General features: G+C 38.1%; 1 protein-coding gene and 1 long non-coding RNA gene across 7 annotated transcripts in view; one reads left to right on the forward strand and one right to left on the reverse strand.

Annotated features, from left to right (window-relative positions):
* HACD2 (3-hydroxyacyl-CoA dehydratase 2) overlaps positions 1-17,237 on the forward strand; it is a 30,733-nt gene extending 13,496 nt beyond the window's left edge. For 4 of the 5 annotated variants that reach the window (XM_051787636.1, XM_051787637.1, XM_051787640.1 and 1 more), the window contains 3 exons: positions 4,310-4,431; positions 5,116-5,294; positions 5,974-9,972. In XM_051787636.1, the coding sequence (XP_051643596.1) occupies positions 4,310-4,431; positions 5,116-5,294; positions 5,974-6,056 (384 nt within the window). In that variant the 3' untranslated portion in view covers positions 6,057-9,972. Of the gene's footprint in view, positions 1-4,309; positions 4,432-5,115; positions 5,295-5,973; positions 9,973-16,549 lie in introns of those variants that run through there. The other variant, XR_007904564.1, reaches the window with a different exon arrangement.
* Positions 309-17,948, reverse strand: LOC127471110 (uncharacterized). Of its 2 annotated transcripts, XR_007904573.1 has the most exons (4): positions 17,396-17,948; positions 10,216-10,294; positions 3,733-3,834; positions 309-2,039 (listed from the first exon to the last, which is right to left on the reverse strand). It is a non-coding gene; the product is annotated as an uncharacterized LOC127471110 (long non-coding RNA). The 2 variants fall into 2 exon arrangements; XR_007904572.1 differs by lacking the exon at positions 309-2,039 and having other exon boundaries at positions 2,858-3,834.
* Positions 17,949-17,966: the final 18 nt, after the last annotated feature.

Raw genomic sequence — 17,966 nt, forward strand, 5'->3', positions numbered from 1 at the left:
CATTCGACTTTTATCAAGGGTTCTTTCAACAATGTTAAATGCAGATTTTTCTTCCTCACACTTGTGTCATCTTTTGGTTAAACTCTCGCAATAGACTATATTATATGTTACTTTTTTTTAATGTTTTAGAAAGTGGGCATAAGAATGGTAAGGATGAGGAATCCTGTGATGAGTTTTTGACCTGTGACTTAGAGCAAATAAATAAGAGGCTGTATTCTGACCCCTCCCCTTCCCCCAGCCAGGGAGCATGCAGTCTCACCTGGGGAGATGTATTGCAAGTGTCACAAGTGTTCTACTCTTTCTAAAGGGCTGTCTGCACAAGTGAGCTCCATGGTGAAGTCCAGGATTAAATTCTCACACAGCTTTATGGAACTTGTAAGCTATGCAGTTGCATGATGAGGTTCTTGTAAAATAAAATGCAGTTTTTCTCTTTAACTCTTGGAGTGAGACTTGTTCAGTATCTTGCTTTTCCAGACTGTTTTCATATATAATGTAGTTAAAAGAAGAAACGTGTATTGCATCCCTCCTCTCTGTCAGGATACACTTCTAGATATGTGATGTGATTTGAAGCATGCTCCTTGCCACTAACATGTTTGTGCTTTTTGTTGACTTCGGTGCTGATGTGTTGTTAAACTCAATATGAAATTATTTATAATAAGTGTTAAAGCATGGCAAATGTTAAAGCACTGCACACTTCCTTGGGTAGCAATGAGATTCCCCTTAACTCCACCATGATTCCACCTTAACTCCAGTTGTTGGTGTAGTGGAGGAGGGTCTGGCACATCATACGGTACTTGTTATCATTTTGTCATTACACCAGAAAGGAATCAGTTCAGTGAATTTTACTGTTTCCCCTACAAAGGAGAGAAGAGCATGAGCAGCCTGGCATGAAGGGCTAGGAGGGTGTAGGCATAGGAGAACAGAAAGTGCCCTTCAGTTCAAAAGATGTCTTTCTGAATTTGTGTGAACAGTGAGATCATCTGGTGACATCATGGCAGACCTTTGTAGAGTTCCATTCTGATGGATAATTCTGTACCCAGTTCTGATGGGTAATTAAAAAATGGTGTCAGCAGGGATTTATTGCTTATCCCATTGAGTTCAGTTACAGATAAGTTGCAGATAAAAATAGTGCATATTTAGAGGAACCTTTCTAGAACACACAGTCTATAGATGCTGTGGAGATGACATGTACAGCATATGGAGGTGGTAATTAAGACTTTAGTATCTACAGTTGTGAATTGATATCTTCAATCTGCAAAGCATACTTACTTAAAGAGGGAAGAACATCTTAATTCATGGTATTTAAGATTAACTTCTAGTAAAGGAAGTCCATGCTGGAAAATTCAGAACTCTTGCTGAGTGCAGTCAAAAAGCCTGATTCATCACTGCTTTACATCTATGTAAAATCTTTTTTTTTCTTTTTTTTTTAAATTTTTTATTTTTTAATTACTGCACCAGAGAACCAGCGTTTTGGACGGAGATATGCTGTTCCAGCAGTTTTCACGATTACAGTTGCATAGTGCTGCTGGTTTTACTCTTCTGGACTGGATTGCTCAATTATGTGTTTAGCTGAAATTTTCTGCAAATTTGTCAAACTGTTACTCTTAACATGAAGAAATTTCCCTTTCCATACATAAGGAAACATTAAAAACCTCTCAGGCTTTATTTTGTCAACTCCCAGTTCTCATCTTTGCATCTTAAAAGGCTGTGGTTTGTTTTATATTTTAACCAACATTTTCTGCTATTCACAGTATTGAAGATAAACTAAAGTATATTCAGGACCCTACTTGATGATATATTGGCTTGAAATACATGCCAAAAAATTATGCCTGTTGTATGATTGACCCCTATTAAGGCAGTTGGACAAATAAGGTGTAAATCAAGTGTAAAATGTGTTTTGACTTGTGTTTAATGCTTCCTTGAAAGACTGGCATGAAAAGAGTAGAGGAAGAAGAACTGAGTTCTGAGGGCAGCATTGGGTTCAGTGGTTTATTGAAGGTCTACTGTGTCTTTGCTGTATTATCCCCCTTATCTTCAACCTGGAAGAGGAATGATGCAGATGCAGCATTAGCAGTGCCTGAATTAATAAGACTGTTTTGTAAATCAGTTCCCAGGGGTTTGATAATGTGCATCTCAGACATCTTTATTTGAGCTACTGAAAAATTGTCAGTGCTCGAAGAGATATTCTAATAGCAACAAGCAACAGACTTGTGACAGATATGAGTGTGTAAAAACCATACTTTTTAATGATAACCACCCATTTCCAGTATTCTTTCTTCCTTAAATAGGGACACAAGCTATAAAGCACAATCAGTAATGCTTTAAGTGACCTTAACAGGGTTGTGTGTGTGTTTCATAACGATGCAAACTGTTTTAATAACTTAAAGTACGTGGGGAAGACTAGACCTGTGAAGGCAGTGTTACAGAAGTCCTGTGACAGACCTGGATTGTAACTGCCAGATTTTCTACTTCCACCTGTATCATTCACTGTTAGGTTCTTGTCCTTGCTCGTGTCCTTGGATGCTACTTCAAGCTAAAAATTTTTGTTTCTTGACTTTACTGATTCCCACAGCTAGGGAAAGAAAGAAGTGGAGTTTCTAAGTAAGGGTTGAAGTCCATGACACATTTAGATGAACTCACTAAGCTGCTACTCCCAGTTTGACCAGAAGATGCAGCTGTGGAGTGCTTGTGAAGCACGTTGCTCCTTTGGAACAGCATCATCTATGAAGTGTTGTTAGCTTTTCCCTGTTAAGAACTAAGTCTTGCTTATGAAGCAGACTTCAAATAGGATTAGGATTCTGTAGCGATGTAAAAATAGATTTGGACTCCTGTCTGAAAATCTTCAAATAATTTTTGGATTTTGCTCTTTTATGATGATGCAAGGTAGATTAATATATAAATAAATTTTCAGAGTTTCATGTGTAAAATGAACAAGGTGTGTTTGCTGCAAAATGCAGTAGAAGTGACCTGAAGTGTTACATGCAGCAGAACACAGACTAACAGCAGCCCTACATTCCAGGATAGCTCAAGATTTATGTACAAATTTTCCTGGGTTTTGCAGTCTGTAACAAAGCTTTCTCTGGGTAATCCTCATGACTGTTTTCATACAAAAATATATGATCAGTCCCCTCCTATTATTTTTGTTCCTTTTTTTTCTTTTTTTTTTTTTTTTCTGGTACATGTACTTTGCTCAAGATGAATAGAGTGCACCACCCACACCTACAGACTTCCTTTTCCCTTTTTTCAAGAGTTGGAGGAAAAGAGAAAATGTAGGCCCTGTTGTTGAGCTCTTTTTGTTCCCACGGTTGAGCTCTTTTTGTTGGAGCTCAAGGTACTTGTACAGCTGGGAAATCTGTTGGAGGCTTGAAGGAGAGGGGAAAGACTGCATAAAAATCATGTCTGTTCTCTCAAGAATTTGTAGTGCCAGGCGTGTGACCCCATATCCACCACTTAATCACTGTTACTCCATCTGAAACTTGAACCTCATAATGATGATCCAAAATCTAATAAATATAACAATTCATGTTAAAACACATGCTTCTGAAGATTAACCTTCAAAATATGGGGAGAATCAAAGCTGGTTCAGTGATGTGTAACTGACAAAAGCTCCAGGAGGTGTAAAGCAGTGAAACCTGAAGCAGTGCCTTGAGTGTAACATTAGAGGAACTATGGTAGATACAATAGGCAGAAAATGGAGCAAGGAAGAGCGAATCACGTAGTTGTCAAGCTTACCTGAGGTGAGACAATTTGAGCTGCTGTTTCGTCTCTCCTGCCAGCCTTGAATCTGGTGTTAGCTCTTTTGGTGCTGCTTAAAAGTAGGGCCCAGTTTCTCACCTGTAGAGAGAGGAAAACAGGGTTTCTACTCAGAAGTAGCATGAACAGGAGCAGAATACAAAGTGTAAATCAGATGTCAAGTGTAAGAGTAATCATCATTTCTGCTTGCTGCACTAGGAAACAATCATAGGACTGAAATAGGAGTTGGTACTGTTCATGAATGGGAAGAGTTCTGAATTATATTCAGTATTTTCAGGATTTCTTGTACCAATTTACCTTGCTCAGAATGTGAGATCTTAAGTTACCTGATCTCGAAGCAGAGCTGTTCTTAAGCAACTAGAAAAACACAGAGCGTGATAAGAAGGTTTTTGTACTGTTGTTACTAATTTTGCTTTTAAGCTCATTCTTGGAGTCTGTTCTCTAAAATGATGCAGTAAAGCAACCCACGGGAATTGATTTCTGTGAGGTTTTCTTGGGTCTGGTGAGTAACTGGTAATGCTTGAATTGATACTGAGCTTTCTTTTCTTTCTCACAGGTACAAACTGAAGACAGTGTCCTCTTGTTTGTAGTGGCCTGGACAATCACTGAGATTATCCGCTACTCTTTTTACACGTTTAGCTTGTTAAACCATCTCCCTTATCTCATCAAATGGGCCAGGTTGGTAGCACAATAGAAATCACAGCCTTAAAGCACTGATTTGACAGAGATATTTATCCTGTAAAATAGCTGCAGTACAAAAAATTAGATTTTGCCTTGAGGTAATTGCCCTGTTTGTGAATGTGACTTCCCAGCTTCTTTCTAGCACATTTTGGAGTTAAAAAAGATCTATTTCATTGTAAGCTGAAAGAGTAGAAACTGATATTTAACAGTAAGGGGTGACAGTAAGGAAATGGATATTTAACAGTAAGGAGTGACAGTAAGTAAACTGACATTTAACCATAACTGTTGAATCCAAGGGTTATTCTTGAAATAATCTTTAAGCTCATTGATTAACATCAACTATATTTGGCACCCTTTTCAGTAGTATAATGACCTCCACCAAAGAGTAGTATAATGACATTCCACCAAATGAAAATAGTAAATTTGGAGGGGGGAAGAATAGTTTTACAGGTAGTATTTAGATTCTCAAAGGTAATCTTTATATATTTCACACTATTTGCTGATTTGGACACTTAGCTTGAAATAACGTTCACACCTTGCCATGCTCTAATCAAATAAGAACTAAGGAAAATAAATACTGAGTTGAGAATTTAAAATTTGAATATCCATAATATCATTTAACAAATACTTTGTCAGAGTTTGTTGTAACTTTTAATTCTTTCTGTAAATGTTTTATTCTAGGTACACTTTGTTTATAGTATTGTATCCAATGGGAGTCTCAGGCGAATTACTCACAATATATGCTGCCTTACCCTTCGTCAGGCAGTCTGGCTTGTATTCCATTAGTTTACCTAACAAGTACAATTTCTCTTTTGACTACTATACATTCTTGATCCTGGTTATGATCTCTTACATTCCAAGTAAGTATGAATTTGTTAGGTTTTTTTACTATTACTAGCTGTAATGGAAAAGCTAATAATTGTGGGATTAACATACATATAACTGATTTAGGCTGTCGATGACCTTGTTTAATTTTTGTACGGTTCACAAAGGTTGAATGCCTCATGGAAATTTTAGCTTTTGCTGTTTATGTTCCGTCCCCTACTTTGTTGTTCTGCAAACAGACTGTGTAACGTAATCTTAGAAACAAGAGGAGAAAAGGCTTTGCGTGGAGGATAGAGAGAGAAAAGAGGCACCAGTTCATATAAAATGACATGTATTCTGAAAAAGCAACACTAGAATTGCAAGAAATGAAACAAATCTGGAAATTTCATGCTTTTGGAAAGGCTTTTTCCTCCCTGCAGTCATTTTTCTTTCTGTTGTGTGCGTGTCATCTACTTGTACAGGCAGAGTTAAATATGGCATTTTGCATTTCATTAAAAATGTGATTGCTCTAGCAAAAAATAGATAATACCTGAAGCCTAAGAATCATAGCACTTCTTTAAAGTGTAAAAGGCAATAGATAACTTGAGCAAAAAGTGGATAAGCATGTTCTCTTTTAATGGAGAACTAGTGACCTTGGCTGTGTGAATCTGCATCTCACATTGACTTGGAAACCTCGCTTCAAACTTTATTGACTTGAATCTGTTTTCTCTTCAGTCTTTCCTCAGCTGTATTTTCATATGCTACACCAGAGGCGAAAGGTACTCTCCCACACTGAAGAACATAGGAAGTCGGAGTAATTCCAACACTTTTTCAGAACTTTTCAAACATCAAAATGCTGCAGTTTTTCAATACCCAGCACATTTGTAAAGAATACCAAGATAAGTCAGAGGTAAAAGACCAATAATTTAGCAAGAATAACCAATAAATCTGATTCCACTGAAATCCCAAGTGTAAAACATTGAAATATTTTAAGCTTACAGTGCTTCAGAAAACTTTTAAACTTTATATGGCTTGGCAGTTAACATTTTCCTTAAATGATGTGCTAAATGATTTTCATTTATTATTAAATGCCTGAAGGTTGCAGTATGAGTGATGAAGTTGTACCCACTAAATGCCTGAATTGGGATTATATTACCAATACCTCTTTTTTTTAAGTGCTTGACTGCATGCCAGAAACTGTATGTATTGCTGTGAAAGCAAACAATATGCTCTGGAATATTTCAGGATAATGTCAGAGACTTCAGTGGAGAATGTAATCTGGCTAAAGTGTTTGAATTTAGAAAGGTAGGTTGTGTATTTAAAAGGTGACGGGAACAAGAACAAGAAACCAATTACGGGAAATGAGGGGAATGTAGTTCTTTAGGAATTTAAACAGTACAGTGTCTGACCAGAGTGTGTTCTCTGAAGATCTTGTTTAAGCTGAGTACACAAATGCAAATGTTAATTCAGAGGCGGTAATGCTTATCTGAAACATTAAAAATCCTTTTAATTACTGCATCCCTGGATACTTTTTTACATATTAAAAAAAATTAAAAGTAATACTAACTATAATATTTCTAGTGATACCGGTAATGAATCTAAACAAGATAAGGAGGCAAGTCACCAGAAATGTGTGCAGTTCTCCCTTTTTTACTTAAATTATCATCTTTAATCACTGTCAGTGATACTCATCTTTCAGTGAGGAGGACTATTTGGTCTGCTGTGGAATTATCTGGGGGCCTTGTTTCTCAGCCTAACTTTTCTTAAGTGACTGGTTTGTATCACTGTGGCACATTCAAGCAGGCAGTTCCAGGCACTCAGCTTCTGAAGTGTTGCAAAGTCATAAACTGCTCTTTTGAAAACAGATTATCTCATGTGTTACATGCTGCTTTTGCAGACTGGACAAGCCTTTCGTCATCTGTTCTCTTTGAAGAGTGGAAGAACACAAAGTTATATTTTCCTTGGTGCTTCCTCTGGGTTCTCTGGCTTAGCTTTCCCTTGGGAAGGTAAAACAGAGAACAAGAAAGCCTTGTAGTGAGGCAGAAAGCACTAATGCTGTGTGAGTAGTGCCCCAGGTTATTAAGAAACTTTTGACGGGGCCAAAAGGGTAGGGAATGGAAGGGGCAAAGGGAGCAGGGAAATGAACAGATACCCAAGCAAAGAGAAAAGGAAATGTAGGTTATGGCCTTTGCTCTGTTAGGAATTGATAGCCCAATAGTGTTGTGTGAACCCAGTCAGGGTCACTAGACACCACCACATGGGCTTCTCTGGCTTCCCTCTTACAACATTATGATTTGGTGCATCAATGAGGTGTGACCCGTACCACGCTACCTGCAGTACTGAGCTCGTGCTGTGCCTGCCAGCACCTCCCCCTGGACGTGCTCAACACATCCCAGCTCTCCCTAAACACAGCCAGTAAGTACTGAGGGCACAGGCTTTCTTTTCTAGCACTTGGGAAGAGCTGGATTTACAATTATTTAGGTTTATGCTTGTCAGAGCTATATTTTTTAAAAAACTTTTCATTTTTCAGTAATTTTCTTTGATTCCATCAAAAGGTTTGAATTTTCCTAATTCTCAGTATATAGCACATTTCCTGTTTAGATACAAACAGGGCTATAATAAGCAGAGAGAGGGTAAGAAACAATAATAATCTTTGCTTCTATTTTAAACACTTTGGAGCCTATTATTGACTATTCAAAAATACAAGAGGCTGTACCAAGGTGGGTGTTGGTCTTTTCTCCCAAGTTACGAGTGATAGGACAAGAGAAAAGTGCCTCATGTTGCACCAGGGAAGGTTTAGATTGGATATTAGGAAAAATTTCTTCATCAGAAGGGTTGTCAAGCACTGGAACAAGCTGTCCAGGGAGGTGGTGGAGTCACCATCCCTGGAGGTATTTAAAAGAAGTGTAGATGTGGTGCTTAAGGACATGGTTTAGTGGGACTTTGCAGTGTTAGGTTGGACTTGATAACCTTGGAGGTCTTTTCCAACCTAAACAATTCTGTGATTCTATTACTGTGGCCATATACAGCCTCAGACTGGTTTTGGATTCGAAGATGCAACAGTTCAGTTAATTTCTGCATTAGGTTATGTGCTTTGTTGTAGTCATCTGAGAAATGTTACATTATACTGAACTGTTTGAAAGTGTAAATTTCCACCTCCGAACAAAACATCTTTTGCTTATACTTGCTGTTAAAGAAAGTGATGTCAGTATTTCTGAAGGATGCCATCTAAAAGATCTGATTTCCTGATGTACTTAGGTTATTGGATATTGTTGATGCTCAGCTCCTGAACTTTCTTAATTTGATTTCTGGGCCCAAATAAAAGATTTGGTTTCAAATTTGTTGGTCCAATTTGGAGGAAAAAAAATGACTGTGTAATACTCCAATATGAAACAAACTGCTGGCTCTGCTGATGAGAAAGATATAGTCCAGATCTGTGTACAGTACAATCAGATAGCACTGGCACCATGGAAAAGCAGAGCGTGCTGCCAGTAGGGAGGAAATTTGTACGACCAACACCTTTACTGAATAAGCTTTATCACGGAATATTTACTTTAATTGAAAATATTAATTTACCACACAAATGCAAATAAACTGCAGACTTTTTAAAGAAATTGCTTTGCTAGTAAGAAATTTTATCAGCAAAGTTGATTTATAAATTATACTCTGAAGTATGAACATGCAGTTAGTATGTACAAAAATTCAGCACTTCATCTTGCAGTGCTTTTTCAAGTTTATCTTCCCTGGAAATCACTGGAAGGTGATCTTGAGTGAGAACTGTAGTGTGATGCCCTAATCCTCTTTGGGTTGTTCCTATTGACTTTGGTCACACGTGTGGGGTTTTTCCTCATAAAATAAGAAATTTCCCCTCATCTGTCACTGAAGTGGTGATGTGATTTGTGTGAACTCTATAACAGAAGCTTTGATTGGTACTGTTTGTCACAAATGTAGAGGGTTTTATTTTCCCCACAGACTATTTACTTAGCTTGCATGTTCTCTATCAGCATATCCAAACCAGCAGGCGTTCTCTGCTTTGGTGTCTCTGTTGTGTGCACTGGTTCAGTTGACAGCACTTTATGTTCTACCATGCTGGCTTTGTCTGAGTTACTCACTACCCTCTAAAAGACCAAGGCTCTTACCAGTGTATAGTTTACAACTGGAATTGTAGAAATGTTCATATTGTAAATTACAGTAAGATGCAGGTTACAGTGCAGATGAATTGTAATTTTTCACAATGTGATGTTTCTATTAAAGGTGGGGTTTTTTGTTATCATAATGAAGGTTGACATTTGTGTGGACCAATCTGCGGTGTCATTTGAAAACCTTTTTCAGCTTAAAATTTTCATGAGTATACATCAAATCATGCATTTTGATGTATATGTCAGTGAAATTTGGGTGAAAACTATATACAGTCATTTTTGTATTTTTTTCTATGTTGTGAAGAATAAAATTGTAATTTTATAAGTCTGATTCACTAAGATTATTATAAGTTAAATGTATTTTTTGTATATTTAGGAATCTGATATTACCTGGAGCTCTGAAAGATGAAGCATAGACTTTTTATGCATGGTTGAAAGATATTTCAACTTGATAATGCAGTGAAATGGTTGGTATGCTAAAATACTAGTCTGTGTTGTTGCCTTGTGAAATTGATTCTGTGCTCTCTGCCTGGACTTGGCCTACTGATCAGTGATACTAATTGCTATAATCCAAATAAAATCATTCTGAACAAAATACGTTGTACTGTTACTGTTTAAGGAACAAAAGCAGATATTTTATAAATGTGAATTAGGACTGTATTTTTATTCATTTGTATATAACATGTACCTTGCAATTGACAAGATTTTTTTAGCATATGTAACTCTGGAGCTCAGGCAAAAGAATTAGGAAACTTCATACTGTTATGAAAGCTCTGCCTTTCACTTTCAGAAGAGGTACTCATAACAACACATTAACTGTGTCAGCACTCAGACTTACAGCTTCCTGAAGGATCCTCAATAGAATGTGAGCTCTTTGTTCCCCTGTTGTCATTTGTAGTCTGGATGCTGATGGTTTTCTACAAAAACAAAATCGTTTGAGTATTATAAATATAGTGGAATGCTTAACTAATGCAATGGAATACTTCAGAGTTCATCTACTAAATATAATATGTCTGCTACCACGGCAACGTTCTTAGCATTTTTAACACTTCCTGAGAGAGATTTAAAAACTGTGTCTAGATGGCATTAGTGCTCATGAGTAACGAGTTATAATCCTCTAATAGGAACTGAGTAGTAGTTGCAGAGTGAGTGCTATTATTCTGGCCATATGCTTGTCATAAGATTGCACAACTACAGTGATTTTTTTGTTGCTTGCAGCCGGGATGAACTGATGTTGCCGTGCCCAGCATCAGCACATGTCCTACGCATGATGGCTGTGACTTAGCACTGCTGTGTAATTAAAAACTCCTCTTTGAAATGTTACTCCGTGAGTGGTGGTGCCGAGATCTGTTTGTGCCTTAGAATAACTTCTGCTGGTTATTTGGGTTTCCTCTTTGCATTTTGAAAACAGTATGTGTGGAAACAGTTCTAGTTCCCTAAGGTAACATTATAAAGTATGAACAGCATAAGGACTCTGTGTTTGCAAGCAGTTTAATATCACAATAGTACATAAGGCTCATCTTAAATAAAGCACTGGCAGTTCTTGACATTAAGACTTGAGGAAGAATCTGTGCTGGTGTGCTGAGTATAAAATAAAAAGATGTGAATATCTGTATGATTCATTTGATATGAACTGAGCATTTCTGCAGTTGGGATTGATTGATTCAAACCACCCAACTGCTTGGGACTTTGGCTCAATATCAAGTAGCTTTTAAATTCTGCTTCCCATCTCCTAAACAGATACTCTTCCACACTTGTCAGAAGACTTCTAAAAGTAGTAAGAGAATTAATAAAGCTTCTGAAGGCTACCTTTGAAACAGTTGGAATTTCACATGTGGGTAGAAAATTTAAAACTCTTAATAGTGTTGATTTCTGATCTCCAGAATAATACTTTACAGATGGGAAAGAGCCTAAAGCCCTTTTTATGTCTTCACAAATTAATTGGGCATTAATAGTGCGAGAGGTGTGTTTTTCTCTTTGATGTGCTGACATAGATAATGTGCTAATATTAGGGAAAGAGATGTTCCTGTCAGTATTATATCTTAATTTTTCTAGTGGTTTAAGTAGATGCATATTATTTCAATATTCCACTATAAAAGCATAATTCACAATACATAGAAACACTTCCATATCTAGTTTTACAAACTCAGTGTCACAGCAAACTGCCTCTCTGTAGATTAAATTTATTTCATATAGTTTATACATAAGAATTTGACATTGCCTGGTACTACATGAGGATGATATTATTGGGAAAGTCTTTGGTGGAAGTTTTTGCAAAGGCCTATTCAACTGAATTGCATATTCTCCTGTCTTATTGACTCCTGCTACAGACAGTCTGCACAGTCTTCAGTGAACTGTTATCACTTGCAACAAGTGTACATTAAAACTTTATTCGAACAGCTGAACTCACAGAATTATATTTACTGTGTAATCTACATTCAGCCTCTTGGGTAATACAGTGGGTTAGTCTCATTCTACAGAGTGATAATCTGAAGAATAGAGAGAGAGATAGAGGCATTTCAGGTATCTTCTTTAAAATTAGTTGTAAGTTGATGTCAATTTAAAGGTCAGCCCTATGGTTTTTTTCTAGCACGCCTACAGAAAATATCAGTTGTGGAGAGGATATAGGAAGTGGAGAACCTTCCAATCAGCCTAACCCTAGGTTGCTTTTATGAAATCAGTTTGCCTGTTAAAGGTTTCTTTGGGTAAAAGACAACTTCTTCACTTACTGGATAAGAAAAAGATACCGAATGCTGGTCTTCTCCGCTAAATGACAGTCAATAAAGAGATGAGGTGGAAGAGGAGAGGTACTGGAGGATACAGAGCTCTACCACTGTGCTTCCCAAAGAATATTTAAGCATTGACAAAACACAAAACTTTCCTCCTTTTTCTTTTTGGTATCCAGTAGTAGTTGTTGTTGGGCGTGGGGTGTTGTTATCTGGCTTTGGGTTTTTGGCTGGATTTTTTTGTTTGTTTATTTTTAAGGGAGAACAGCAGCACTTCATGGAGATGCTGCAATGTTTTGTCTGGTGCGCTGATGACATGAAGTTCCTTTTATTTTTCTCCAGGTGTTTATTACAAGATTATGGGGAACTGGATGCACTGGCTTAGGTACTTTGTTTTAGTCCTCTGTTCCTGTGTATAAACTACTGGGAAAGTTGCTGGTTTGAGAGTATTATATATGTTTCCTTACCCAGCTTTTTGGTGCAATTTAAATTAAGTAAACAAAGTACTTTGTCAGCAGACTGGAAGAGTGGAAAAAGCTTTCTTGCATCAGCAAGAAAATGGATGTGAAATTGAAAGTCAGACATTGCTGGTTGGTTTACTTAGTAAGACTGGAAATTACCAGTTTAACCCTACCAGAATTAAACTGTACAATCTGAAAATACTGAATTATTCTTCGAAAAGTATTGTCAAGTCAAAGAATGTGTGGAAACCTCTAGGTTTACAGGTGCATTCAAAAAGGGGCAGAGGTAAGCATTCATGGACTACTGTGCTCCAGGTTCCTGGTGATGCATAATTACACATCAGGCCTAACCTTGCCAGATTTTGAAGAAATAAACTGCTGATAGAAAGATGTAAAACTACTACAGACCACTGTTGTTAAAAATCATGATTTAGTTATTCTTAGTTACATGTTTTAAACTGATACTTGTTTGCAGAATAAGCTATCATTGGAGCCCTATGATATGAATTCTTTGGAATAAATGTGATGTACAATGTATTGTTATCTCTCCATTGTAACTGTGTAACTCAGAATAACTTTTCAATAAAAAAATGTACGGTTTTGTATATTTTTATTCAAGCCTGACTTTCTCATGAAAACTGATTGGGCAGGTTTTTTTCTGGCTGATTTCCCTGTTCTTGACTGGGACTATAGTCACTAAAAAATACTAGCAACATTTGAAAGGAGGGTAGAGGTGTCGGAGGAATTCCCCCATCTTGTGTCTGCGTTTAGCTCTAGATCATCTACAGCAGGTGCTAATCTCATGTCTAAGCAAGTGAGGGGAGTGGACTGAGAAAATGAGATGAAAACAATTGAGTCTAAATTTTGCTAGTCATGTGCACAGAATAACACTTTTCCATGCACCCTCTTGAGGTTCCTTCATCAGTAAAGTATCAGTCTGGGTTTTTTCATGGCAAATTTGATGGACAAAACCACCTGGCTCTGGGCCCTGGTTTCAGGTGTACTAACTGTGGGTGTCAGGGTAGTGGAACTTGATAAGTTGCTGGTGCACTCAGTTCTATAATGACAAGTTCTGTTACATACTTTAGGGATGTGTGACCTTAAGTGTTGGTGCCCCTTAACTATTTGGGCTTGCACTGCAGATAAATACAGTACTTGTGTGAGTTGGACTTCAGACAGCCTCGCTACAGCTTGTATAAAGGTATTTGATAAATAGCTTAAAACTATAGCTTATGTGCCTAAAACATAAATGTTCTGCTCTGAGCTTCATACAGGCTCCTGGCGTCTACTTGGTACAAACATTCCTGTCCTGTCCTTTGCTGTTATCCACAGGTGAGCTAGCAAGGCTGAATGCTGAGTAGGTAGATGTGCTACAGGTAACAAATAAGCTGCTGTGTTCGCATTCTTTGTCCAGAACTGGAATCCTTGGCTGCTTTTTTCTTATTGTCAGGATTATGTGAAGTCCCTGTGAATGACCACCTGAATTATTTGTGTTATGGTGAATTCCATGATACAATCCTGTTTTGGAAACATGCACATGCATGTGTTACAGATCTGCATCCCAGCTTTGCCTGTACTACACAGCATGCACATGCAGATATATTTTATTTCTATGTTTGGGATGAAATATTGTGGGTGCTGCTGTGAAAAGGCTGATAAACCTGATTCAGTAAGCACCTTGTCTTGCTAGGCTTCTGTGTACCTTCCCCTAAAAAAACCCCAAAAGTCAATTGTGAGTCAGGTTGTTTGGGGTTGGGCTTTTTGTTTATTTTTTAAGTCACTGTGGTTTTGTGTTTTCAGTTTTCTCAGTTTTGGTTCTATTCCTTGTGAATCATCAGATTATTGGGGGGGGGGGGGTGTATCAAGAGAATTTATAATAGCAGCTCGTTCAGTTTAAGTATTTCATGCCTCCAAGTTGGATCGTGTGATTGTCTCTGGGTTTCAGAGGGCTGCTTTGGATTGTGCAAAGATAGTCAGTGAAAGGGCCAAGAATCTGTTTTATAAAAGTGTCACTGATTTAGAGAGCATAGATATTTTAAAATTCTGGATTTAATACGTCCATAAATCTTGTAGTGCATGAAGGCCATGAAGAGGGAAATGTCACATGGGTATTCTGAGGTCACTGGATGTTATTCCTCATTTTAAGTAAATAATGGAAAGAAAGAATGCTAATGTTTATCTACTGCACCTGTTGTAATAATAATAAAGTAAAAAATGTTTTTGTACAAGTTTATGAGGCTACACGTGAAATCAGAATTCATGTGAATTGTTTGTGTGTTGAAGAAGTTCAGATCTGCTTCATGTAGCTCTCTGTTGTTTCCCTCATGCCTTCTTGAAAGTTCTTGTGGAGTTGACATAATTCTAGTGATTTTGTACTGGTGTTCTCTAAATCTTCTATGTGCCTACCTACATTTAGGTATTTTAATGAGAGAAATACTTTTTGAAAAAGAAGCAGGGTTCAATTTTAATCCAAAATTTGATCAAGACATGATTGAAGGTACTGAATGAAATTTTGCCCAACTGCCCCTCCCTCGCTGCCCCCCCCCCCCCCCCAAAAAAAAGCTTTTACAGTGGGGCAAGTAGAATTTGGGAAGGCTAGGCTAGACTGGAAGGTGGAACATTACCCTTTCTGAGGAAGGAATAATAAGTTTCTCTGTTTTGGTACTACACGGTCTTGTGATATTTGTGTTTGTTGATCTATGAACAAAGCAAATAAATATTCTCATTTTACAGTTTAGAATACAAAGCACGCTTGTATTGATTAAGGTCATCATTGTTTGTAAATAGCCATGTTGGGACTGAGATACAGAAGTTCATCATGTGTCCTTTGCAGTCATTCTTCAGAAAATGGCTGAACTAAGTTGTGAAAGGAAAAGGTAACTCATATCCATGTATAAATTATTAACAAAAAATAATTGCCTTGTAATGTTGCCTTGAATGTTCTTGTAATAAATGTTAGGCATTTTTAAATGAGTTTACAGCCATTCAGGATATGCTGTGGTTTTGTCATACCTTACTGCCATTTATAATCAGGTTCCTGAATTAGAAACAAGAGCCAGAGCTCGAAGAAACTGCATATTAGAAAGAAAGGTGTAGGTAAAATGTCCATAATCTGTATCCTTAGTATTACAGTATTGTACTCATTACCTTTTCTCTACTACCATTCTGACATATGAGATCCAGTAACATGTTCACCTGGAAGTAGGCATTAGATTTAATATTTTTAGTATCCGTGTGGAATCTTACATCTTTTTCATAGCCCTATATATGTCCTCATTGCGTGAAGTACCTGATTAGTTGGCACTACTCTTAGCTTCTAATACAGCATCCTTGCTGTTTTCACCAGTTATGGATTGCCTGCAGAATCTCTTCCAAATGCACCTTTCTTTAAATGTGACACCTCATATTTACCTGTTTTTAAAGTTACAAACTTTCGGTTTCCTCTGCAGCAAGGACAAAACTTTTTTCCCTTTTGGCTAATGAATTTTTTTTAAAAAACCCTAACTTTAATGTCTTCAGCTTCAGCATCAATTTGTAACATTGTTGTAACATTAGAATCAATTGTTGTAACATTAGAAAAAAAGTAAAACTATTCATAGGTCAAACAATGACATAGTGAAAAGAAACATGTATGATACTCTAGAATTGAAACTACTCTTCCCTGGTACCTGTATATGTAAACTTTCTGGAGGAGGGGCTACAGCTCACTATACCCTGGAATCCTGCCTAGGATTCAGGCTTCCAGAGGCTATCATGGTGCAAAAGCTAAAGTAAGACCTGACTTAGTCTCAATGGTGAAACATGAGAACCTTAAAATTACTTGGCCTGAGCAATGCTTTGTTGATACCCAGAACTAAATGTAGTAAGATGTTGATGTTGAATGTGCTTGGTTCTTACACATGCCTTCATAGTATTTTTCTGTCAAGCAGAATTTTAGACATCAAGTTGTTGTGCATGACCTTTCTCTCTTTACTTGTTTTTACAGTTGTACATTTTTGTGAAAAAGTGAGACCTTTCACTGCTGGCTTTGAGAGAAGAACTCCAAAATGGGACTTTGTGTACAAAACAAAAAGACTCATCCCAATTTACGACTCACTGAAGAATCGTTTCACTGTCTTTATCCCTAGAGTTCAGGCACTGTGCAGCCAGAGTAACTGACCACACAATTCTTGGGTTTTGTTCTACTCGAGTAGATGAAAAGTAGCATATGGATAGTGACAGTGTCGTATAATATCCCAAGAAAAGATAAATGCCATCTGAAAGACAGTGGTATTTATATATAAAAATGTCTCCTCGTGGAAAGCAAACTGTGAATGCAGTCTTGATCAGCTGCAGTATGTAGCATCTGGCAGGAAAATGCCATGTAAGTGAGCATCATGGTATAATAGTTGTGTGCAATTTTTAATTAAAATCTTTACTCACTCCTGGTGAGTAAAAGATGCTCTGTGGAAGCAGCTGCTGAAAATTCAGCATATGGTTTTGCAAATGCACAAAGGCCTGTGTTGCTGTAGTTTGTGGAGCTACTTGCACGTGTAAAGGACACGTGAAGGGCTTGTGTTTGGAACTTTACCTGTTTTTTTTCCCAACTGTAACCACCAATACAGCCTCTCTACAAACCTTGCTTATCTCTGTCACTTGATAACCACAGCTTCAGCACTACTACTGCTAAGGACTACTTGTGAGCAGGGATTTTCAGTGTTTGAACAAACATCTAGACAATTACCAGTTTCAGCTACTTAAGCTAAGCAGTTATCTGATTTGACAGTTTGCTTTTAATAAAACGTGATGCAGAACAGCAAGCAATATTATTTTTAGTACACATGATGCTTACCTTCAAAACACTGTAAATCATTAATTAGCTCACTCGCATCTACAGAAAGAGTGGTTCACATGAAAGGACACTGTGGAGGAGTCTGGGGTTTGAAACCTCCTGGGAAGTGCCGTGGTCCCCTCCCCATGCCCCCCCCCCCAGGTTAGGGAATATGCCCTCCAGTGAATCGGTGTCAGCGCTGCCGGGCCGACGTGTGGGCTGTAGCTCAGGTGGTTGAAAAAACAAGGCGAATCTAAAAGCCCGCGTATGTATTGCAGCCTCAGTCTCTCTGTTAAGGGAGGTCCAGTGACAGGTGCTGAGGTGGAGGGAGGTTTCTCTGCGGTTTATTCTGTTCACCAGTTTGGTCACCGGTGTTTGATGTTGCCGCGTCTGTCAACCCGAGCAGGAGGCAGCTTTCCCCTACACGACAACCCAGGGGCAGAACACGGGGACAGCCCCGTTCGCCTCCCAGCGCGGAGCCGATCCCGGTCCCTGGGACGGACCCCACCCCTGGGGACGGATCCCACCCCTGGGACGGACCCCGCGGGATCCCCTCAGGGAGCGCCCCGGGGGGGCGAAGGGGTTAAGGACG

Source organism: Manacus candei, unplaced genomic scaffold, assembly GCF_025592945.1.
Source record: "Manacus candei isolate 608988 ecotype Guabito, Panama unplaced genomic scaffold, ASM2559294v1 h1tg000023l, whole genome shotgun sequence".
NCBI lineage: Eukaryota > Metazoa > Chordata > Aves > Passeriformes > Pipridae > Manacus > Manacus candei.